General features: G+C 42.9%; 1 protein-coding gene across 1 annotated transcript; it reads right to left on the bottom strand.

Annotated features, from left to right (window-relative positions):
- Window positions 1–612: 612 nt before the first annotated feature.
- Window positions 613–12891, bottom strand: RPS13 (ribosomal protein S13). The gene is made up of 6 exons (XM_033928748.1): window positions 12783–12891; window positions 12121–12169; window positions 11905–11983; window positions 6351–6520; window positions 5060–5160; window positions 613–698 (listed from the first exon to the last, which is right to left on the bottom strand). Exons 1-6 carry the CDS (start codon window positions 12803–12805, stop codon window positions 665–667), a joined length of 456 nt encoding a protein of 151 aa, XP_033784639.1. The 5' UTR covers window positions 12806–12891; the 3' UTR covers window positions 613–664.
- Between the last annotated feature and the right edge of the window lie 11850 nt (window positions 12892–24741).

The following is a 24741-nucleotide window of genomic DNA, read 5'->3' as shown; positions in this document are numbered from 1 at the left end:
TTTTTTGTTAAGTCTACTGTGCTAGTTCTACAGGAAAAATACACTGTTTCTGGGAGACAGACCCTGCGTGAAAGTTGTGGAACAGGAACTATGTAACTATCGCTTTCATCAACTCACAGCTAATTTTTATTTGCTAGGTACAGGCGAGGCATTATTTTTACAATCTATTTAAAACATGCTCTTGGGACAAATCTCAATATACACATTTACTTTTACACTACCACCTGAATCTTATCCTACTAAAACTATACTTTATTTATGCTACACTATTCAAACATTTCCCAAATTAAATGCTTTGACATCCTAAGCATGTTTACATACAGGCTAAACTACATTTCTTAAAATTAAACTCAAATCTATAGGAGGAATTTCTAACCTTCTGTTACAGTTTAGTTCATGAGCAGAGATGTGACCTAACAGGTCTGAAGGTGGAAAGGAAAGGTTTTCTGTACAAATCCTTAAGCAAAGATAACTTTAGTTTTCATATTCCCATAATTTTTGCAATATTGATTTTCACAAAGTTGTTTCAATTCACTATCAACCCCTTGGGAAAAAAAGGGCAAGGCGACGAGGATAAGCATGCATGAATGAATGCGCAAAAGTTAAAACGCAGAGGATACAATGTAAAAATTTATTTATTTTTTTTATTCACAAATGATGAATCTTATGCAACCAGAGCAGATGCTGTGGAGGATTCGCTGTAGAACAAAAAAAGAAAACATTAGTTTAATCTTGTTCTCTTATAGAGAAAGACAGCTTCTATTACCCAAGAACAGAATCTCGGGTAAAAGTGCCAAGTCTAATTCAAATCTTGTCTCTATGTGGCCCTCAGAGAGAAGAATTATACCATGAAGAGACACATTAGCCAGTACAAGTTAAAAATCCTACTATAGCTTCTTTCACTCTCAGCCCAAAATAAATTGCTCATTGTATGGCTGCTCAGTCAGGAATTTCTGTTCACAATTCTCTCTTCTCTTCTTGAATTATAAAAGTCATGATCACAACCTTCAGAGCCGTAAGCCAGAAAGACAGATTAGGTTCTTACCTCGATAATCTTCTCTTGTAGATGTATCCAGTAGTCCTGAAAGCTAGGGTTATGCTGTCAATCATCTTTCAACTCCACCTCCTTTCCAGGGAGCTGTTCCTGCCCTCTCAGTTTGTACAAAAGTAATCAAGCAGCACCGTAATGGAAGACATAATTGGAAGGAAGGGTACAGGGAAAAAGATCCCCAACACTACAATTTTGTTCTGCTTTGTAACCAACATACCAATTAACATTATAACATTCAATTAACCTGATCAGAACAGAAACAAAAACTATGTGCAACCAGCACTAATATTTATAGAGCTCATAGCTACTCATGTCCTGCTATCAAGCAGAGTCTCAGACCAAACTATTTCTTGAGTGTTTTTTATTTCCTTCTCTCAGCTTATCTGATACAGAGAATTCTCCAAATCCATACTGATCTTAAGGCAGGCGAAGCCCATTTACAGGGCAGGGCTTTAGAACTACTAGACACATCTACCAGAAAGAAGATAATCGCGTTAAGAACCTAATATTTTTTTCTAGTGCAATGTGCCTAGTAGTCCTGAACACAAGGAATATACCAAAGCAGTCCCCCGAATCTAGGGCGGGCCCACTGAGCCTGTCTTCAATATGGAAGACCTGAAAGCAGCATCTTTGCTGGCTGCCACGTCTACTCTATAGAATCTGGTAAAGGTATGAAGGGTAGACCATGTAGCTGCTCTACAGATCTCCATACTGTAGCATAACAAAAAGGTGATTTGATACACAAAACTCATTGGTAACTTCAAGTTAACGGAGAAGCACTTTCTTGACATCCAACAAATGTAACACTTTATCCTTTTTCTTAAGGCCCCATAGGATGAAAAGCGGGCAAAAAGACTTCCCGACGTGGAAGGCAGAGACTACTTTCGGTAAGAAATATGGAACCACGAGTAAGGAAAGCCCTGCTTCCATAATCTTTAGGAACAGCTCCCTACAGGTAGAGCTTGTAACTAAAAACTTGTCTTGCTAATTTAAATCACCACCAGAAACACAGTCTGGACTGTAAGATCCAGAAGGAAAGCTTCCCTTAAGGGCTCATACAGAGCTCTATTGAGACTTTGCAATACAGTGTTAAGATTCCAGGATGGGAATGGGAGACACACACTGGCAGGCGCAACCAAAAAGCCCCTTTAATGAACCGGGCGACATCTGGGTGAGAGGTCAGAGACCCTCTTCCCTTCCCCCCCCCCCAAGCTTGAACAGGAGAGGCCTGCCAGGACTGCTGAAATCGGGGCTCATAAGGGCTCTACATTGTCCATAGCATACCAGTGCTGAAAGGACTTCCAAGCCATAGCATAGGCTGCCACTGTCAACAGCTTTTTAGCTCTAAACAGAGTGGTGACTCCACATCTGAGTAACCCTTGCTTGTCAGGGCAGCCTACTCAGGAGCCTGCCGTAAGTCAAAGTGTTCCAGTCCCTGAGTGAGAAGATTCACTTAGACCAGCAGTTTGAAGCCTTCATACTTCTGGAGGTGAACTAGGTCCACATACCATGGTCTGCAAGACCAACTGGGCGCCTCTAGGACTACCAACCCCGGACTTAACCTAGCATGGGCCACAGGGGACACACGTACAAGAACTTCTTCTCTGGCATGGCTGGACCAAAGCATCCAACCCCATGCTTCTGGGCTCGTATATTTGCCTGCAAAAGCGAGCTGCCTTTTTGTTTACTGCTGAGGCTATCATAGCTATCTGTGAATGCTCCCACCGCTGAACAATGTTGTTGAATGCTTGGGGTGACAGTGATCATTCCCCCAGGTTGAGAATCTGTCGACTGAGAAAGTTGGCCTACACATTCTCTACTCCCACTACATGTACAGCCAAGAGAGCCTGCAAAAATGAGCTTCTGCCCACCGAAAGAGGAGCTGAGTTTCTAGGCTTAATGGGCACTTCTGGTGCCTCCTTGTCGGTTGTTGTAGGTTACTGCTGTCACATTGTCCAAGTCAGACAGATTGCCTTGTCTTCCAGAGATTTATGGACCACTTTTTCTGAGCCAGGGACCAACAACCCTGAACTGGGTGTCCATGCAATGACCCCCCCAACCAAAAAGGCTAGCATCGGTCATTAGTATCTCCCAGGAGGAAATGCGAAGATGCATGCCCCTTGCAAGGGAAGCTGTCTGCAGTTACCACCGCAGGCTGTTTCTCGTTTCTGGTAACCTTGGAAGCTGTTGCTTAAGTGAGTCTAAGGAGACCAACGAGAAAGGAGAGAGTGTCTTGAAGAGATCTCTTGTGTGCATCCACCTCTATGGCTACAACCATCAACCCCAGGACCTGCAGATAATTCCACACTGTGAGAGTTGGACTCTGTAGTAGGTTTGAAATTTGCTTCTGGAGCTTCAGTCTGTGTGGCTCTGGAAGAAAAACCTGGCTCAAGGCCATGTCAAACAAAACTCCCAGGTGATACAGGCATTAGGTTGGCTCCAGCTGACTCGTCTTGAAGTTGACTATCCATCCCAAGTTCTGGAGGAGTCGGACCATGCTTGAAACTGCCAATTCACCCTCCTCCCTAGATATGGCTCTGATTAGCCAATCATCTGCATACGGGTGCATTTGGATCCCTTTCTTGCAGAGGTGCGCTGCTACCACCACCTTGGTGTCTCCGAGGGCTGATCCTGCTAGCAGCAAACTTCTGTAGTGCAATTCTGCATCTTCTCCCAGGCAGAGATCCTAACAAGTGGGAACCTCTAGACACTGAGCCTTCAACTGAACATGAAGAACCCTCCCTCCCCCTGGCAAAAAAACCCCAACAACAACAAAACCGCAGAGCAATGAGAAACAATTCTGAGCAACTTGCTTGCGCAAAAAAAACAAACCTGAAGGGTCAGGAGCAGCTCCCTGGGAAGGAAGCGGAGTTGAAAGACAATTGACAGCATTCTGCAAGCAACTTGTAGGTTCAGATGCATAATCTTAGCATTCAGGACTACTAGAAACACTGAACTAGAAAGTTAACTAGATAATGTTGGATATTCAGGATAGCAGGTAAAAGCTTGGCTCTTGGCCTTTAATGAAAGAAGCAACTAAATTGCTAGTTCTTACATACATAAGAATTATGTATGTAGTTCTTACATACATAAGAATTAACACTAGCTGCCAGTAATAGCAAGACTTGCTTATCCATTCCTACTCTTTCAGACACCAAATGCAACTTTCTTTAAAGTTAGTTCTCTTATTCTCTAACTCCTGTCACTCTGTCTTTTCTATCCATACCAGGCTTGTACAAGTTAAGTCCTTGAGGACCAATGAATATGCATAAGAAAGATCTGCATGCCCACTACATCCATTGTATGCCAATCTCTCATGCATTTTCATTAGGAATATCCTGAAAACCAAGACTGCCCTGAGGAATGAACATGAAGAAGCCTGGTCTAAATGTCTCATCTTTCCTATGTCTATTAAGATGTTTTATTATGTATTGTACTCAACATTGTAAGTAGCATAGTATGCCATAATAAGTACTGCTTGAATACTGCCTATTGTTTTATGTCCAGATTGATCTTGATGTAGACTGCCTTGGGTGAATTTCTTCAAAAAGTTGGTAAATTAACCCTAATATAGTTCGATATAATACTGTCGAGGTTAAACTCTGACAGCTATTTATATGCTTGGCTATCCAGCTTCATGCTGAATAATTGGTGCTAAGTGGAGAAAATTAAACCTCGTCCTAGGAATTCTCCCAGTCTTGCCCTTATCTAGGTAAATAGTATGTGTTAAAATTGTCCACAAATTATAGCAAATTATTGGTGTTTTAAATTTAAAAACAAGGGCTTAATAGGCTGAACCTCCTTTTATGTACTGACCTCAAGGCTGTCTTGTCAACCCCATTATCAAATAAGTGAAGTTACAAATATTTTTGCTCACTAGGTTTGTATCTCATGAATATTGGCTACTGGAGGCAAGACCACTAATTTTATAAACATCAAATTTTTGGGTTTTTTTAAACTTTGGTATTATTTGCATTGGGATATCAAAAACATGATAGGAAAACTCACTATTTCCAGTTGGGAGGAAGTACTCTCTTCGTCTTATAATAACGAGCCAGCCTGTGAATTCTGCTTTCAATCAAAATCAGGCGGAATTTAGCATCTTTATCCTTAAGAAAGAAGTAAAGAGTACCAATTTCATTTCATCTTAAAAGGGAAATTACTGAATCCAGATATAAATCAAACAGCCCAATTTCTCCAACATTTATTATAGCCTTCAGCAATGCTTGACATTATTAACTGGTTTTCATACATCATGTTATAAATATAAAACATCTAAAAGTCCAACATTAAAAAGGTACGTCTTCTATCAAGAACCAGTTGTACTACATCATCCCAGTGGCAAGTCCTGTGCACTATTGTGTGAAAAAACCTGGGTTTGCGTACCAGGTCAACTGGCACTGCACCATTGTTCAGTGGTGACATCTAGTGATCAGACTTCAGGGTCACATTTAACAGGCTCCAAGAAAAATTGTGGTTTGTGGCTCCTGGGCAATGACAGTCACTGTGATAGCTGAGCTCGGTTTAGAGGGGAAATAGAAGCAATAAAACAATTACCGTGTTTCCCGGAAAATAAGCCCTAACATAATTTTCAGAGTAGGTCTTAATATAAGCCCTACCTCCAGGCAGGCGCGCTTCCCCCGCCCACGTTGCCGAACCGCTGACCCTCCATCCTTCCCTCCTAACCGATCCCCGCCAACCGTGATCATAAATACCTTCCGGCAGAGGAGCGTTGGGCCAGCAGAACTCACAGGCTGCTTTGCGGCCTTCTCGTTGTGGCCTTCTATGTACTGACATCATCAGTAACACGGCACACAGAAGGTCCTAGCGAGAAGGCTGCAAAGCAGCCTGTGAGTGCTGCTGGCCCAACACTCCTCTGCTGGAAGGCATTTATGGTCGCGGTCAGTGGGTTTGGTTGGGAGGGAAGGATGGAGGGTCAGCAGTGGTTCGGCAGTTCAGCTGCGTGGTAGCGGTTGCTCAAGGGTTTTGCTGCACGAAGGATGGGAAGTAGGGAAGGATGGAAGCTGGGCAAGGGTTCTGCTGCACAGGAGGATGAGAGGGACAGAAAGATGCTACAGAGGGAAGGCACAAGGGGATGGGTGAGAGGGGAGAAAAGATGTTGCACAAGTGGAGGAAAGGAAAGAGGAAGAATTGGGGTGAAGGAGAAATGATAATGTACATGAAAAAAATAAGCCCTACCTGAAAATAAGATCTAGTGCCTTTTTTGGGCCCCAATGAATATAAGACACTGTATTATTTTTGAGGAAACACGGTATAAACCAAATATGAAAAAGTTTACCTTTCGGTTTCTCTCAAGATGTTTGCGAACTGCTACAGCCTTCTTGATGAGATGGTACAGATCCTCAGGAAGGTCTGGGGCAAGTCCTTTGGACTTCAGGATTCTTAGGATCTTGTTGCCAGTAACAAAGCGAACTTGGGCAACACCATGAGAATCCCTAAGAATTACACCTACAAATAAAACAAACACTTGTAATAAACAAGTAAGATAGCACACATCCTGATTTCCCTAAACAAACTCAAAGCTAAGGAAGGTGCACGATAACACCAACTCTGTAATTTACCAAAACACATTATGATGGCAACTGTAGGAAAATGGAAAGAGGACACTAGGTATGGTAGGAAATCCTGCATGAAATTCACTTATACATACAAGAGAGGCATGCAAGAGAGGTCTGCCAAAGTGTGAGCTGTGGTTAAATGGGATGATCGAGTAGACTGGAATATATTTTAAGTATTGGCTATATACAACCTCTCTGTTAAAAAAAAAATAAAATATCTAAGCAATTTACTATTTCACTAAATAAATTAGGCTATCCCTTTTATCATTTTCATTGCCCTTCTCTGTACCTTTTCTAATTCCGCTATATCTTTTTTGAGAGACAGTGACCAGAATTGCACATAGTATTATACAATAAAGTGATACAAGGGCATTTTAATATTATCATCTTTGTTTTCCATTCCTTTCCTGATCATTACTAACATTCTATTTGCTTTCTTAGCCGCTGCTGCACATTGAGCCGAGGGTTCCAACAAAGAATGACACGGGGACAAATTTTTCCCTGTCCCCGCTCCACGTGTTTTGTCGCTGTCCCTGCCCCATTTCTGCTAACCCTGCCTTAACTGAACAAGCCTCGAACTCTTATGATTTTAAAAGTGTTTGAGGCTTGTGCAGATGAGGATGGAATTTGCAGGAATGGGCAGGGACAGGAAAAGAACTCATCAGGATCAGAAAATGAGTTCCTGCGGGGATGGGGAAAAATTTGTCCCCATGTCATTCTCTATTTCAACATGAGTAACTATGACACCCAAATCCTTTTCTTGGGCGGTGACTCCTAACATGGAACCTTGCATCACATAGCTATAGTTTGGGTTCCTCTTTCCCACATACATCACCCGCCATCTTGAAGCCCAGCCTCCCAAGGTCTTCTTGCAATTTTTCACAATCCTCCTGCAACCCAACAACTTTGTGTCATTGGCAAATCAAATTATCTCACTAGACATGCCCATCTCTAGATCATTGACAATATGTTAAAGAACAGTGATCCCAGCACAGACCTGGGGAACCCCACTACCTACCCTTCTCCACCGAGAATACTCACCATTCAAACCTACTCTGTTTTCTGTCTTCCAACCTGTTCTTAATCCATAACAGGACATTGCCTCCTATTCCTTGACTCTCCAATTTCCCCAGAAATCTTTCATGAGGTACCTTGTCAAATGCCCCTTGAAAATTCAAATACACGCTATCAACCGGCCCACCCTTATCCACATATTCATTCACCCCTTCAAAGAAATACAGCAGATCGGTGAGGCAAGACTTCCCTTAACTAAATCCATGTTGGTTTTCTCTCATTAATCCATACGCTCTGTCATTTTGTTCTTCACAATAGTCTCTATCATTCTGCCTGGCACTGATATCAGACTCACCTTCCTGGATCACCCCTGGAACCCCTTTCAAAAATCAACATCACATTGGCCACCCTCCAGTCCTCTGGTACTATGTATGCTGGATTTTAGAGAAAAATTACAAATTACTAACAATAGCTCTGCAAGTTTATTTTTCAATTCTATCAACACTCTGGGGATGCATACCATCTGGCCCAGGCGATTTGCTACTGTTCAATTTGTCAAATTGACCCAAACATCTTCCAGTGTTACAGAGATTTGTTTTTTCTCCGATTCATCAAAACTGATACCATTTCTGGAACTGGTAACTCCCCATATCTTCCTCAGTGAATACCGAAGCAAAGAATTCAATTAATCTCTCCGCTATGGCTTTGTCTTCCGAGAGCCCCTTTTATCCCTTGGTCATTTAGCTTTCCAACCGAGTCTCTTCCCGACTTCTTGCTTTTAATATACCCTTAAGTTTTTAATGTATGTTTTTGCTTCCAGCCCAATCTTCTTTTCAAGGTCTCTCATCACCTTCCTTATTAACGCCTTGCATTTGACTTGCCATTCCTTGTGCTGTTTACAATTATTTTCAGTCAAATCTTTCTTCCACTTTCTGAGGGCTTCTCTTTTGGTGCTAATAGCTTCCTTCACCTCACTCGTTAACCACGCCAGTTCCTCCTATTTTTAAAAATGGAATATATTTACTTTGGGCTTCCAGGATGGTATTTTTGAATAACATCCACGTCTGATATAAATTTTTAACCTTTGCAGCTGCTCCTCTAAGTTTCTTTTTTTACCATTCTTCTCATGTTATCATAGTCTCGTTTTTTAAAGTTAAATGTTGTTGTATTGGATTTCCTGTGTGAACTTATTCCAGAGATTATATCAAATCTGATTGTGTTATGATAAATGTTATCAAGCAGCCCCAGCACTATTAGCTTCTGCATCATTTCATGCACTCCACTAAGAACTAGATCTAGAATTGCTTTGCCTCTTGTCAGTTCCTGAATCAGCTCCTCCATAAAGCAGCCCTGGATTTCATCAAGGATTTCTTTGATTGGCAAAGCTTTGTAATCTTTACCAGTTGAGGTATATTGCCTAATATGGGGAGGAGAGGATGGACTGCTAGTTATGCCCCACCTTTAACTGTAAAATTAATTGCAAGATTCAAATTTTTAATTGCAATTAATCATGATTAAAATTTTTAATCAAAATTCAGTCTTAGCAAAAACATCATGGAAATGTTTTCTTTACAATAGAAATCATTACCAAAATCACAATCAGAGTACATAATAAATATAGTTTAGATGCTGTTATGGAGTGTAGGAGTAGCCTAATGATTAGTGCAGTGGCCTAAGAACTGGGTTCAATTCACATTACAGCTCCTTAGGACTCTGGACAAGTCACTTAACCCTCTATTGCCCCAAGTACAATAGAACATGCAAACTGTGTTGATTGTTAAGCACAGAAAGGCAGTATATCAAATCCTATCCCCTTTTCAAGGCGGCATACAAAAAAATCTGTCCCTTTCCAAATCACAAACTGACAACCATGCCAAATTTCTCAACTAAAATTAGCATGAACACTGAAAATTAAAATTAGCTTAGAAGAGGAAGTTAACACACATATGTATATTTATAGTAATATGAGGAAATACTTTTTTTTTTTTTACAGAAAGGGTGGTAGATGTGTGGTAGAGACAAAGACTGTGTCTGAGTTCAAGACAGCATGGGACAGACATGTGGGATCTCTTAAGGAGACTGGATGGGCCACGGTCTTTATCTGCCTTCATGTTTCTATGTTTATTTAATAAACCAGCTTTCCTCCATGGATATCAATACAATGACTAGTAATCAGGTACTCTAAGCATTTTACTTATCTGTTCTGGCGGCCTCACAATTTAAATAAGGTACTGGGCAATGGAGGGTTAAGAGACTTTAGTCAGCAACAACAACAACAAACCTCCATCAACCCATCAAGTACCTCAGAAGCCAGGGCAAAATCTAAAAAACAAACTGTTGATACAATGTACTTGATGCCAAAGTTTATTGTAATTTTTCCACAAGAATACTCCAAGATGGTGCAGGTAGTAATAATCCAACTAAGACACATCAATGAATATTGGTGCGGACCTAACACAGTCCGTGTTTTGGCTTTGCATGTCTTCTTCAGGAGTCCAAATATCCAATACCACAAAACTTAAATAATGTTATGAAACGTACAAATGATGTGTGGTAAAAGGAAAAAAAACGATGAAAAAAAGTAGCTGCCAAAGCTCCTCTAGCGATTGTAGAAAGATGCTGCAGGAACAAACAGAAAAATCCTAGGGTCACAAGGAGTGGTGCTGGGATCGAACCAGCAATCTAATAACCCAAGTCAAAAGAAATTCTATCAGAACCATGGTCTAACCCCTGCGGAGTGCCACAAGGCTCTCCCCTCTCTCCCACACTTTTCAACCTATTCATTGCTTCCCTAGGCAGCACCCTAGATGCCCTAAACATAACTTCATTCAGCTATGCGGACGACATAACCATCCTCCTTCCATTCGACATCCACGACCCCATCTCCACAGGACGCCTGAAAACTACAATGGAAACAGTAGAAAAATGGATGACAAATCATAAGTTGAAGCTGAACACGGACAAAACTAAATTCCTACTACTAGAGGACAAAAAACCATCCCTAACAGAACTGGAAGTAAACTCAATCAAGTACCCAATACAGAGTTCCCTCAAAATCCTGGGAATACAACTAGACAGATGCTGCACTATGCAAACACAAATCCATAAAATCATCCAAAAAGCATTCTTCACAATGCGAAATCTGAGAAAAATAAGAAAATTCTTTAATAAAGACCAATTCAGGATCATTGTCCAATCCCTCGTGCTAAGTATGGTAGACTACTGCAACAGCCTTTACCTACCTTGCCCAATCAACACAATAAAAAAACTACAGATCGTCCAGAACACAGCCCTCAGACTCATATACTCACTCAGCAAATACGACCACATTACCAAAGCATACTTAGAATCTCACTGGCTACCAATAAAAGCAAGAACACAATTCAAACTCTACTGTCTCCTATTCAAAGTAACCCAAGGCGCGGCACCCAGCTACCTAACACAGAACATTTTCACCTACCCTCCTCTCAATGGTACTCGATGTAAGAAACTTTATGACAACCTACTAGGGACACAGGCAGCTAATATTGACTCCGATATCTCAAAATTATTGATCGAAATTACAGACATAAAAGAGTTCCGAAAAGAAATAAAAACACTACTGTTCAAAAAATATCTCCCATCAATCCAAACCGCCATCTAATGAGTTCCCAATCAATTCCTTTGGGAATAGAATCTCTTTATCCAACCCAAACTAAACACCCCTACTGTCCATATCATCAACATTAATTAACCAACATCATGCAATCATCAAAACAATAAATACACCTCCGCTTATAGGCATATGATGCTACTCTCCACCCGAAGAAACTTGACTCAGCTCATGTAACATCTTTAGTAATCTAGAATATATTGTAATTCTTTATTCTCCACCAGTTGTAAATTGACTCAGTTGCTATGTAACATCTCCTGTGATATTGAATGTACTGTAATTATTCACTATTACCTGTAATTAACTCTTCTCCTGTAATGTAATTCTACTGGAAATGCCCAGATATCTTCTTTATTGTAATCCGTTGCTATGTTACATCTGCTGCGATATTGAATGTATTGTAACTCTTCACTGTTACTTGTAATCTACTCTTCTCCTGTAATGTAATTCTACTGGAAATGCCCAGATATCATCTTTATTGTAATCCGCCTAGAACCGCAAGGCACAGGCGGAATAGAAATCCCTAATGTAATGTAATGTAATACACAAATATAGTAATTGTCAGTAAGGTCAAAACAAATATATAGTAAGGTCCCAAATAAACATACCAATCTGTGATGGAGTCAGGCCCTTCTTTGCCAGCTTGTAAATTTGTTCCTTGACATCATCAGAAGTGAGCTTCAACCACTGTAAATAGAAGTGTGTGTGACAGCAACTGAAGAAACTTAAAAACTGATATGCAATCAGTTTTGAAATTAACGTCTAGCATGTTACCTATATCTTAAAACATTATCTATATTACAAAACATCTTTGAATTACTTACTGTAGGCACACTACGTCTATAAGGCAAAGCCGACTGGGACAGGCCCTTTCTGTTGGGGAATAAAATAGACAAGCATGAATACACAATGTAATTCTACAACATTAACAAAAGCAGTAAGCTGACAGATATCGTTACTTTATGTCACTCCAAATCTTCACTGATCAGAGTTCTAGACAGGTTACAGATATTATGCACATTACGTATAACACGGTACTAAAGAATCATTAGGAGGTGAGGGACAAAGTTGTCACTTCCTAAACCCCGACTCGCCAGATCCTGCAGCCCGGACCTGGCGGGATGTAAAGGGGCTGGAGGCAGCGCCGCTCACTAGCATGCAAATTAACCCAGGCAGAAAAGCGCCAAGTCCCTCTCATCTATCCCCCCAGAACGATCACGCTAAGTCCAGTGCCTATTCCTTCTGTATTCAGCGCAGGCCCAACCCTGGCGCTCACTCCCCGGCCTTAGTCCACGCCGGCACTTCCCCAGATAGACGCGCTCACCAAGGCCGCCTCGCTCCCATCCCCTCTAGGGCTAGCAAAGGGCGGCCGCCGCTGTCGGAGAACACAATGCAGCGCCCAAGGGCTCCTGCACGCCCTGCCCGGACTCCTGGCCTCAGCACCCCACGCTTTCGGGCCAACCGCGGCCCACACTAGCCCACTTACCCCGGAGCGTGCATACGACCCATAATGGCGGTGCGGAGGAAAAGGAGGACCAGAACGAGGCTGCAGGACGATATCCGGCTCCGGCGGAAGTGACGCAATTTCGTACAGCTGCGTCCGAGCATGACACCAGAAGGGGAGGGGCGTGGTGATATCGTGATGTGTGTTTGTGTTGTGCTAATAAAGCTGGTTGAAAAACACAAGCAACTCTTCCCCCCCCCCCCCACAACCTGGTCAAATTCCTTGGTTAAGTCCAGGGAAAGGTCATTTCTATGGACAAATGTAAAGATTTGTTCTGGAGGCATAGATCTAAAAAAAAAAAAAAAGCATGTGTAAGTTATGGAGTTTATTGCTTCTATTGGTCAGTGGGCTTATTGCGTTATGAATAATATTCAACTTAAAGAACAATATAAAAACACAAGTTACAGTATGTTAAAACAACTGTCTTTAGCTTTACCTAACAGGGTTGGTTTAGTGCTGGCTTACCCACTGCATGGAGGTAGGGGGCCAGATTTTCCAACTGGAAAATTCAGACCTCTAAACCCACCCAGTTCCAGCCATCCACGCCCTGTAACACCCTAATCCCATCCCAAGTCCCAACCTAGCCTCACCCCCACTGCCTGCTCTTGTGGGCAGGGAGAAAATCCACACATGCTGGATGCCGCGTGTGACATCACATGGCGACGCAATTGGAGGCGGGTTTTGAAAAGCCATCCCGACCCCTGGAAATCCAGACCTCTGGTAATCCTACTTATAATAATAATAATAATAATAATTTTATTTCTTGTATACCGCTATGCAACTGCCTTTTTCCAACATACCAAATCTTTCTGTGGCCGTGACCCCCATTGAAAAAATACAAGTTCAAATCACATTAAGAACAGAATGGCTTTACAAGGTCAGACCAATGGTCTATCTAGCCCAGTATCCCATCTTCACAGAAGCCAATCCATGTTACAAGTACCTGGCAAAATCCCAAATAACAGCAGCATTCCATGCTATCATCCCCTGTATGACTTAACAGCAGACTATGGACTTTTCTTCCAGAAACTTGTCCAAACCTTTTTTTAAAACCAGCTACATTAACTGCTCTTATTCTCGGAGTAAAAAAATATTTCCTTCTATTGGTTTTAAAAGCATTACTCCTTAATTTCATCAAGTGTCCCCTAGTCTTTGTAAATCTAGATGCAGTAAAAAAAAAAAAAAAAAAAAAAATCAATCCACTTATACCCGTTAGAGAATGACATGGGGAAAAATCTGTCCCCGTCCCCGTTCCCCCATCCTCTGCACCACCCCGTCACCATCACCGCCATCCCTTTCACCGCCACTGCCATCCCATTCACCGCCCCATCCCCGTCCCGCAGCATTCATATAAGCCTTAGTACTGTAATATTTAGCTTATTCCTTTCTTATAAATCAAAGTTCCTGCTGCTGAACTAGAGAAAGAGATGTTCAGCTGGTAGGGCTTTGTTTATAAATTTTTATCAACACAACTAATATACTACTTTATCCTAAAGCAAAAAATAAATAAATATAATTTTTTTTTTCTACCTTTGTTGTCTGGTTTCTGCTTTCCACATCTTCTCATTCAATTCCTTCCATCTACTGTGTGTCTTCTCTCTGTGTCTTCCATTTGCTGTTACTGTGCCTCTCCCTTCACCCCCCCCCCCCCCCAATTGGTCTAGCACCCATCTTCTTCCCTCCGCTCCCCCATAGTCTGGCATCTGTCTTCTTCCCTTCCAGCATCTTCTCCCCACTCTGTCTTCCACATTTCCCTTCAGGGTCTGTTCCTCTCCACCCTCCTTCAATGTCTGTTCTATTTCTTTCCACCACCACCCTTTCCTCTCTCCTTTACCATCTGTTCCTTTCTACCACCCTTCAGCTCCTCTCGTGTGGCCTATCTATCTACCTTCCTCCCTCTTATTTTCATGGCACGTTATAATGTAATTTGTGCAAGCCACTGGAGCCTGCGAGCTCGGTCCCTGTCCCATCCCCACAAACCATCTCGCTTCTGTGCTCCTATTTTCCCCATTTCTAATATCTCCCCTATGTATGTGCCATTGCCCCCCCCCCCCCTGTGTCCATATACCATCCCCATGGCATGTCCCTTTTATGTCTCTGTCCCTATGCCCCATGCACATAATTTCCCCCCTTTCTGTTACCTTCCTGTGTCCAGATTTCCCCTATCTTCCTCTTCCATATCAGTGTGTCTCTGCTTTTCAACCCCATCTAGCTTCTCTCCCTCTTTCTTCCCCCCCCTGCTTCCAGCATCTTGCTCACCTGCCTGTCCTCCCCTTTCTTTCCTGCTGTGAATTTTTCTTTCCCTCTTCATCCCCTTGGCCCAGAATCCTTTTCCCTTTCACTTCCTCCTTCCAGTGTGAGCTGGAACTGGCTGACAATATTATATTTTGAATAACTAATTTGTTTGAGGTGTTGGCTAAGGTTGGTTAGCAGATCTTTGAGCAGGCCTGGTTCAGGACCTAAATGAGGAAAGCCTGTTCCTGCTTTCTGCTCGAACCCTCGTCTCACCACTATAAAGAGCACGTTGATTAGATAAAACTATTTCACAATTAAAAAAAAAAAACAAATACTGCTGTCACGCTGAGGGATGAAGGTCAGAGAAGGAATTATAGGATTCCAGAATCATTGGGGGGGGGGGGGGGGGGGTTATAAAAATCAGATCACCAATCTGACCAAAATAAAACAACAAAATGGGACAACATACTCCTCCTACAAGAAATGCTAAACAGAGGCAGTAACACGAACAATCGCGCGGTCCCCACAGCCCCCACCCGATGGTAGCGTTTAGCCCGCTCTCTCCCTCCAGCTCACCTTAGTTTTAGATATTAATTCCCTTAACATTCTGATTCATTCACTAGTAATTTCAAAAATGGATTATTGTAACTCTCTACTAAATGGTATCTTTCACAAAGATTTAAAACGCTTGCAGCTTATTCAAAATACGGCCATTAAAATAATCTCGGGAGCAAAAAAATACGATCATGTTACCCCTTTGCTTCAAAAGGCCCACTGGTTGCCAGTCTCACACAGGGTAACTTATAAAATCGCTCTTCTGGCATTTAAAACAACGCAGACCAACACACCAGCTTTCATAGATAGACTTCTGATTCCATATGATCCCCCAAGAACTTTAAGATCCATCTCTCAATACAACCTTAACATTCCCTCTTTAAAAATCATTGGCACGCGTCGCACCTCCACGTTTTCTGTTACAGCCCCTACAATCTGGAACGCTCTCCCTTTGTATATAAAAATGGAAAAAAACCTAAAAAATTTTAAAAGCAATTTAAAGTGCTTTCTTTTTAACGATGCTTTTAACTGAACTTCTTTCCCTTAACTATTAATTTTATACTGCTCCCCAGTTCCTAAGTGTTTTTCCCTTATATGTTCCTCACTTTTCTATTACAAGTGTATTTCTTCCCCCTTTTCCTTGTGTTTCTAAGGCCTAAGGGTCAACATTTACCCAGTTTGTACGGTCTGTTGTCTTGTAGTTTACTATAAGAAAGTATGTTTAATTGTCATTTTTGTTAAATGTAAATACTTTTTACTTTGTACAACGCTTTGTAGTATCGAAAAGGCGTTTAATCAAAAATTGAATAAACTATAACTATAAACTATAAACTTAGTTTGCAGGCTTTCTTTTTCGGCGACCTGCACGCTTTCAAAGAGCAGCGCACGCGCGGCTGCTCAGTGTTCAATCTTCTGCTCTGCTGCAACTTCCTGTTTCCGGTTGCATCAGAGCAGAAGATTGAATACTGAGCAGCCGCGCGTGCAGGTCACCAAAAAAGAAAGCCTGCAAACTAAGGTGAGCGGGCTAAACGCTACCATCGGGCGGGTGGGGGCTGCGGGGACCGCGCGATCCTTGATGCCTCACTGCGGAGACAAGTCCATTCACCACTCCATGGGGCGGTGAATGGCTTTGTTCCCGTCCCCGCAGCCACTGCTATATTTCTTTCCCCGTTTCGGCAGGTTACCCGCGGCTAAATGCGGTAGCCGCGGGTAAACCGCCACCGTGTCATTCTCTAATACCCGTTCTTCACCACTCAGGATTTTGTAGACTTCAATCATATCTCCTCTCAGCTGTCTCTTTTCCAAGCTGAAGCACCCTGACCTCTCTAGTCTTTCCTCATACAAGAGGAGTTCCGTCCCCTTTATCATCTTAATTTTTGAAATAGACCAGAACTGAATGCAATACTCAAGGTGAGGTCACACCATTGAGCGATACAGAGGCATTATAACATTCTTAGTCTTGTTAACCACCCCTTTTCGAATAATTCCTAGCATCCTGATAAGAACTAAACTAAACCTTAAATTTATAAACCAGGTCATCTTCATAAAATCGGTTAACAATCATGAGGTGGACCAACAATAATAAGATGAGAACTAAAAAGAAAAAGTTAAGATAAACAAAAAATAACAGTAGATATTATACTGAATGTGTTGCTAAATGCTTAGAAAATAAGAATGTTTTGAGTATTTTACAAAATAGTTGAAGTGAGTTCTTTATGTTCCTTGGTTAGACCCTGCCACTCTAAAACTAACTGTGCATTTACCTTTGTGAGAAATGAAATAAGAAATAACTATAATACACTATAATAGAGCAAAATACTAATACAGTATATTTTGCTTACAGTTGTATAATGTTAATTATTGCATTGTATAATAATACATAGATACAGTAGTGGTACTGGTACTACTAACTTTTTGCCAAGGTGCGCAAAGACAGTAAGGGAGGGGAGATGAGGCATTCCTGGGAACACAATGTCTCCAGTAATTATAGCTGGACTAGTGCAGAAAGATTTGTTATCGTTCATGAGTAAGCCTCAGCCCCACCACTCCACCGCTGTTCTATCTCATAACTGCGGGGAGAATTAGGTGGCACTTCATCACTGGCTGCTCATATCGACTGGGTTTAACATTTTTAATCAATTTATACATTTTTCTAAAAAGTGTTTTGATACTGTCTTTATTATTAAAGTAATATATGTACTTAGCTTATGTCAGCCAACGCCTGGGAGTCTAACCCGACATGTTTCGCACCGATTGGCGCTGTATCAAGGGTCTCCCGAGGTCGCACTTGTCACCCGACTCATGTTCATAGCTTACTCTTGATATGAACATGAGTCGGGTGACAAGCGCGACCTCAGATGAACATGAGTCGGGTGACAAGCGCGACCTCGGGAGACCCTTGATACAGCGCAAATCGGTGCGAAACATGTCGGGTTAGACTCCCAGGCGTTGGCTGACATAAGCTAAGTACATATATTACTTTAATAATAAAGACAGTATCGAAACACTTTTTAGAATAATCTATAAATTGATTCAAAATGTTAAACCCAGTCGATATGAGCAGCCAGTGATGAAGTGCCACCTAATTCTCCCCGCAGTTATGAGATAGAACAGCAGTGGAGTGGTGGGGCTGAGGCTTACTCATGAACAATAACAAATCTTTCTGCACTAGTCCGGTTACATATTAGATACATCAACATTGTGGACTGGTAAAGTAATTCACTACCATTGCCATATTTTTGGAGGCTTCCAGTAATTGTAGAACATGATGCCTCAGCAGTATAACATAAGGGTGTTGTTAACCAGGCCAAGGACACAGCACATAACATGAAGAATGAGCATGTAATGGGAGGATCGCATATATATGGGAAATAGAAATATACATGGGAAATAGAAACCATATATGGGAAATAGAAAAGAGTTGGAAGTATAGAGCAATGTCCGGCAAACCTTTCCGGCTGGCAGCACACTAAATGCAGTGCCCCAGCCAGAAGGCACCTGGATGTAATCGTCCGCGCATGCGCGGAGGCCTATCTTGTCATGACCCCGCTGTTACAGGGATCCGGTAGCTGCAGGGAGAAAAGGAGAGATGCCAGCCAGGAGAGTTGTCCACACCGGCTGACTTCCTACAGGATGGGCCTCTCAACACGAGAGGCACGTCCTGTAGCCAGGCAGCGGGTGTGGACGATTCTCCTCCTCGCCAGTGTGTCGTGGCACACTAGAAATCTCAAGAGGCACACAGTTTGCGATACACTGGTATAGAGGGAAACATTTGATAGGTTGTGAACTGTTGCTGCTGTATAACCAATAAGCAGGCAGGCAGGAGGGACTAAAAAATATGAACTAATTATATAATGAATGATTACACTCAGCTCTGCGTGCCTACTTTGCTATTTTTGCATTTTGAACACCCTGTCTGGCCAGAGAGAAATAAATTATTTTTTGCTTTACTACAAGAATTTCTGGAGTATCCTTGTGAGCTGGTTCTCCATTTCCCACATCTTCCTTTGCACAGAGGCTCTGCTGCCCCCTTCAGTTTTTCCTTCTGAATGCTAGCTGGAAGGCATCTTTCTGATCTCTATATATTTCTTTAATGTTTTCATTATTAGTCACAGTTTTTAGGTGCACCAGCGCACCCAATGTAGGGGAAAGCAGCAAACTTGGGTCAGTAGCCGTCAGGTTAAACCGTTGGGAACATGTTTGGCCAGTCTACAGCAAACTTTGTAGAGCTCAAGGTCCATATCTCTAATAGCTTAGCTTGCCTACTGAAGCACAGAAGCTTGAGTGCAGGTTGGTAAGACAGCTGCAGTGGGCTCAGCAGGATTCTTCAGGGTGCCGGCTGCAATTTTACCTCCTCCCCCCCCCCCCCCCTCTTTGTGTGTGCAGTTCCACGGAGGTTGAGGATTAGACCAAGTGTGGTCCAACTCGCAGCTTGAAGATCTCAGCGTTAGGAGGACTGGCTGATTGAGGTAAGAATTCTCACAGATCTAGCTACTGCTTAGAGCTGAGGCAGCACCTTCAGCACACGCCACAGTAAAACTATTACAGTCAATGGGCAAAATCAGGGGGGAGGGGAGGTTGAAAAAAACAATTTTTGATGGTTTCTGCCATATCCTGTCGAATCCCCACCTCTAAAATTCTGTTTTCGGAGGTTTTAAAAAAATTTTTTAGTAATTTTTGAGCCGCCTTTTGAACGCCAAAACGCTGCCATGGTGGCCATCTTGAATTTCCCAATTTTTTTTCAAAGTTCTCTAGCTTCCTCAAATCACCTCAATTTGCCTCAAAACTAGCAGGGATGGAGTCCTCAGGCTCTTTTACCCCTAATTCATGCCAGATTTGCACTGGTTGGCCACTGGAAAAGTGCCCTTCCGTGCAGCACAAGAAGGGGGGGGGAGGTAGAGCACCAGGCTTAGCCTCCCCTTTGGTCTCTAGGGCTGAGGAACTTTTTTTTTTTTTTTTGGGGGGGGGGGCTGTCTACCAGAAGAAAATCCCTCTCAGAGCCCCAGAAGAGCGGCGTACCTAAGAGCTTGGAAGCCGTGGAGTCTGGAGACACGTAAGGTGAAGTTGCCTAAAGAGGACTCAGTGTTGCCTAATAAAACCTTTCTCCTGAATTTAATTTGATGTGGAGACCTTATTTGGATAGCCAGGATCCTCATATAAGGTCTGGAAGAAAGCCAGGAGTCATGCAAGGTGGCTTAGATTCTCAGGGCATATTAGTTTTAGAGGCTGACCTGGATCTTGTGGACCTTTCTGTCAGGAATGAGGGATCAGTCTGTATGCCCTTGCTCTCACAGAGCAAGTCTTCCCTGCTGGGAGATACAGGGTTGCAAACAGGAGCAAGTAGCAGCTTAATGGTCCTCAATAGAGAATGACACGGTGAAAACATTTGTCCCTGTCACCGCCCCATCCCTACTGTCCACTCCCTCCTTCCTAGTGTAAGGGAAGCGCAGTCCAGAAGCCCTCTCCCGCCCGATCGCCGCATCCTGCCATCTCTCTCCCTCCACCTCACCTTAGGTGCAGAGTCCGACTTTAATTTTTCTTCTCCCAGCTAAATGCTTTCGATAAGCCACGCGCGCGGCTGCTTGAGCTGTTGAATCTTCTCCTCTGACCCAACTTCCTAGTTTCAGTTGCGTCAGAGGAAGAGATTCAACAATTCAAGCAGACGCACAGCTAATTGAAAGCATGCAACTGGGAGAAAAAGTCGGATTCAGCAGGCACCTAAGGTGAGGTGGAGGGAGGGAGATGGCAGGACATGGGCTGCGGGGATCGGGTGGGGATGCTGGACCGCGTGATTCATGCTGGCTTCATTGTGGAGACAAGACCATTCACCGCTCCATGGGGCGGTGAATGGCATTGTCCCCATAGCAACCACTAATTTTTCTCTCTCCGTTTCAGTGGGTTACCTGCGGGTAACCATCACCGTGTCATTCTCTAGTCCTAAATCAAGGGGAAGATCCCACAGTATGCCAGCTGTTCAAGCCTTCAACCACTATTAGAACTCATTACTAACTCCCTGCAGAACTTAAGATGCCCAGCAGGCCCCTCCCATTCAGTGTTCTATCCTGAGTAGGGTGAGAATGCAGCCCATGTCTTTTCCCTGGCATCCTGATATGAGAGTTTTAGTCACAGAGGACTGGGATGCTCGTGAGGTCTCTTTAAAGGTTGCCAAAACAGTAACTGTGGCAACAGGTGTTCACTCAGTCTAAGGTGGATTCCATAGTAGCTCAGGTAATGTGTATATTCAAATATAAACCAAGGTAACCTCCCCCACCCCTCAAAAAGGTGACAACTATAAACCGGGGGGGAGGGAGGGGGGGTTATATTCAAGTGCACTGCTAGGTTCTACACCCAGCCTCATCCCTCTCTGCCAAGCTATGCCTGCTGTCCCCCCCCTCTCCTGCTGCCTTGCAGGCTTCCACCGGGCTTGCCATATGCACTAGTGATCCCTTCCACTCAATTCTAATAACTCTCACCTCCCTCCCATCTCCCCAATTAGTAAAAGCATACCTTTAAAATCCCTGGTGGTCCAGTGGTGAACCAGGGCAGGAGCGATCTTCCTACGCTCCTGCCCTGCCTCCCTGATTTTTTACTAATCAGGGAGGCAGGATGGAAGTGAGAGTTGTTAGAGTTGGCTGGGACAAAAGACAGGAAAAATCCTTTCTGCCCCAGCCCACCGCTCGATCACTAGGTCTTACGGCAGACCCAGTAGAGGCCTGCAGCAGGTCTGGGGAGGTGGGCTCTGACCCAAATATAAACCGAGACCCTCATTTTTGGGTCCTATTTTTATCCCCCAAATCTGTTTACATTCAAGTATATACAGTAATAAACATACATCCCTGCCAAGTAAGGGAGGTGTAGTATTAAAGGATATGCAGGATCGCAGAGTGCACTAAGGTGATGATGATGGCAGCAGTGCATCTCCACAGGTCAGGATTGCAAGTGCATCCATATCTACGTGACTGAGTTCCGTCATTATCAGAAGGGGAACAAGTGGTTCAGCTCTTACAGCACCTGGGCTGGATAGTGAATTTTCAAAAAAGCCAACTGGTTCCGTCCTAATCCCTGGAGGTACTATTCAACACGACAGAAGGTCAGGTCAATAAGAACATAAGAATAGCCTTACTGTATCTGATCAATGGTCCAACTAGTCCAGTATCCCGCCTTCACGGTGACATCAGAGAGAAAGCTTCCGGTTTAGGTGTGGGATGCGCATAGGAGGCGCCCAGAAAGTAAACACCCACTGGAGGGAGGCACCTAGTTAAGACACAGAATGGAGAGAGAGGAGCATGTTGGGACTTAAAAAGAGGGAGCACAAACTTTGGACAAATGATAGAAGGAAGGAAGGAGGGAGGGAGGTGGTATGAACTTGGGACATAGAATGCAGGGAAGGAGATAGGAGAGCATTAGCCATAGAATGGAAGAATAGAGTGAGGGAAAGAGATGCTGAAGTGAGGGAGGGAATAGAAAGGGAGACTTAGGTGTCTGACAGAGGGAAAGGGATGGTGCACATGAGAAGATGAAGAAAGAGAATTGTTGGGCAGAGAGAGGAAGAATTATTGGACATGGTGGTGAAAGAGAAGTGATGTAGAGATGCATAGGGAAGAAAGAGATGCCAGCCCACGAATGGAAGGGAAGGAGGGGAGAGAGAAGCAAGACTGCAGAAAGGAGAAGTGAGGATAGAGATGTTAGATCTTGGGAAAAGGGAGGGTAGGAGAGAGATGCCAGGCCATGGGAGAGGAGAGAGATTCCAGGCTATGGGAAGGAGAGGAGAAAGATGCCAGACCATATGAGGGTGAAGGGGGAAGATAGAGTTGTCTGACCATGGGAGAGGGATGAGATAGTGCACAAGGATGGAGGGGAAGGGGAGACAGAGGGAGGAGATGGTGCACAGGAATGAACATAAGAATTGCCACTGATGGGTCAGACCAGTGGTCCATCGTGCCCAACAGTCTGCTCACACGGCGGCCCTTAGGTCAAAGACCAGTGCCCTAATTGAGTCTAGCCTTAGCTGTGTATGTTCTGGTTCAGCAGGAACTTGTCTAACCTTTTCTTGAATCCCTGGAGGGTGCTTTCCCCTCTGGAAAAGCGTTCCAGATTTTGACCACTCCCTGGATGAAGAGCTTCCTTACGTTTGTATGGAATCTATACCCTTTTAACTTTAGAGAGTGCCCTCTTGTTCTCTCCACCTTGGAGAGGGTAAACAATCTCTCCTTCTTTACTAAGTCTATTGCCTTCATTATCTTGAATGTTTTGATCATGTCTCAGTCTCCTGCGGTAGGGAAGAGATAAGAAGAAATGGGGAGAATAAAATGGCTAGGGGAATAGGGGATAATAGAATGGATGGGAATAGGGGAGAAGAAAGAGGGAGGAGATGGTACACATGGATAGATGGGAAGGGAAGACATGGAAAAGTAGATAGATTTTGAGAAGAAAGCAGAAAATGGAAGAAAGTTGAATATTAAAAGTTAATGCTAAAGATAGATGTATAATGAAAAATAGAAATAAAGACTGACTGCATTGGTAATAAATATCAGCGGTGAGAGGGCTGATGGCAACTTAGAAAAACGCTCAGAAAAAGTGAAACTCTGAGGGGGGTGAATACCTCCCCTTGGGCAAGAGTTTACAATCCAATCATTGCATTTGCTGTTTGAAGCATCACTCTCTGACCGCTGGTAAAGCTTAATCAATTCAATAACTTTGGTTGACAAAATTTTTGTTCAAAAATATATCATACACGAACTCTCTTGCTCTTTAAACGATACTATACACTTATCTGTGCAAGCTTATAAGGATTATGGTAGTTTGGACTTTCTAAATTTGGCAAACGATCATCTCTTGTTGCAAAGATACGATTAGCACAAGGTCTTAGAGTGTGCAGTATCGGGTCTCCTGAAGAAGATTATCGAAACGGGGCCACGTTGAGACCCCTAGAGCCCTTACTACCATAATCCTTATAAGCTTGCACAGATAAGTGTATAGTATCGTTTAAAGAGCAAGAGAGTTCGTGTATGATATATTTTTGAACAAAAATTTTGTCAACCAAAGTTATTGAATTGATTAAGCTTTACCAGCGGTCAGAGAGTGATGCTTCAAACAGCAAATGCAATGATTGGATTGTAAACTCTTGCCCAAGGGGAGGTATTCACCCCCCTCAGAGTTTCACTTTTTCTGAGCGTTTTTCTAAGTTGCCATCAGCCCTCTCACCGCTGATATTTATTACCAATGCAGTCAGTCTTTATTTCTATTTTTCATCATAATTATTTTTACTGACTTGGACCTTTATACATTAGTCCCTGTATCTTTCTTTAACGTAAAGATAGATGTATGGCAGAAAGTAAAGGAGAGAAAAACAGCAAATAGATAAAGTGGCCCTGGATACACAGTTAAGAGCATAGGCAGAATGAAGTGCAGCCAGAGACTGGGAAAAGATGGTTTGAAAACCAAAATCACCAGACAACAAAGGTAGGAGAAACTACTTTATTTTCAATTTAGTGATTGAATTGTGTCAATTTTGAAAATTTACATCTGCTGTCTCTATTTTGCACTGTTCAGGAAGAAATGCATGTTTCTATTTCTCTGGGGTTGTACTGCATGCAGAGTCTTGAATCTTAGGGTTTCGTTTGTATATATTAGTACACTTCCCCCTCTGTAT

Source organism: Geotrypetes seraphini, chromosome 19 (genome assembly GCF_902459505.1).
Source record: "Geotrypetes seraphini chromosome 19, aGeoSer1.1, whole genome shotgun sequence".
Taxonomy (NCBI): Eukaryota; Metazoa; Chordata; class Amphibia; order Gymnophiona; family Dermophiidae; genus Geotrypetes; species Geotrypetes seraphini.
The sequence above is the reverse complement of the archived record's forward strand: the minus strand, read 5'-3'. Positions and strand labels throughout refer to the sequence as shown.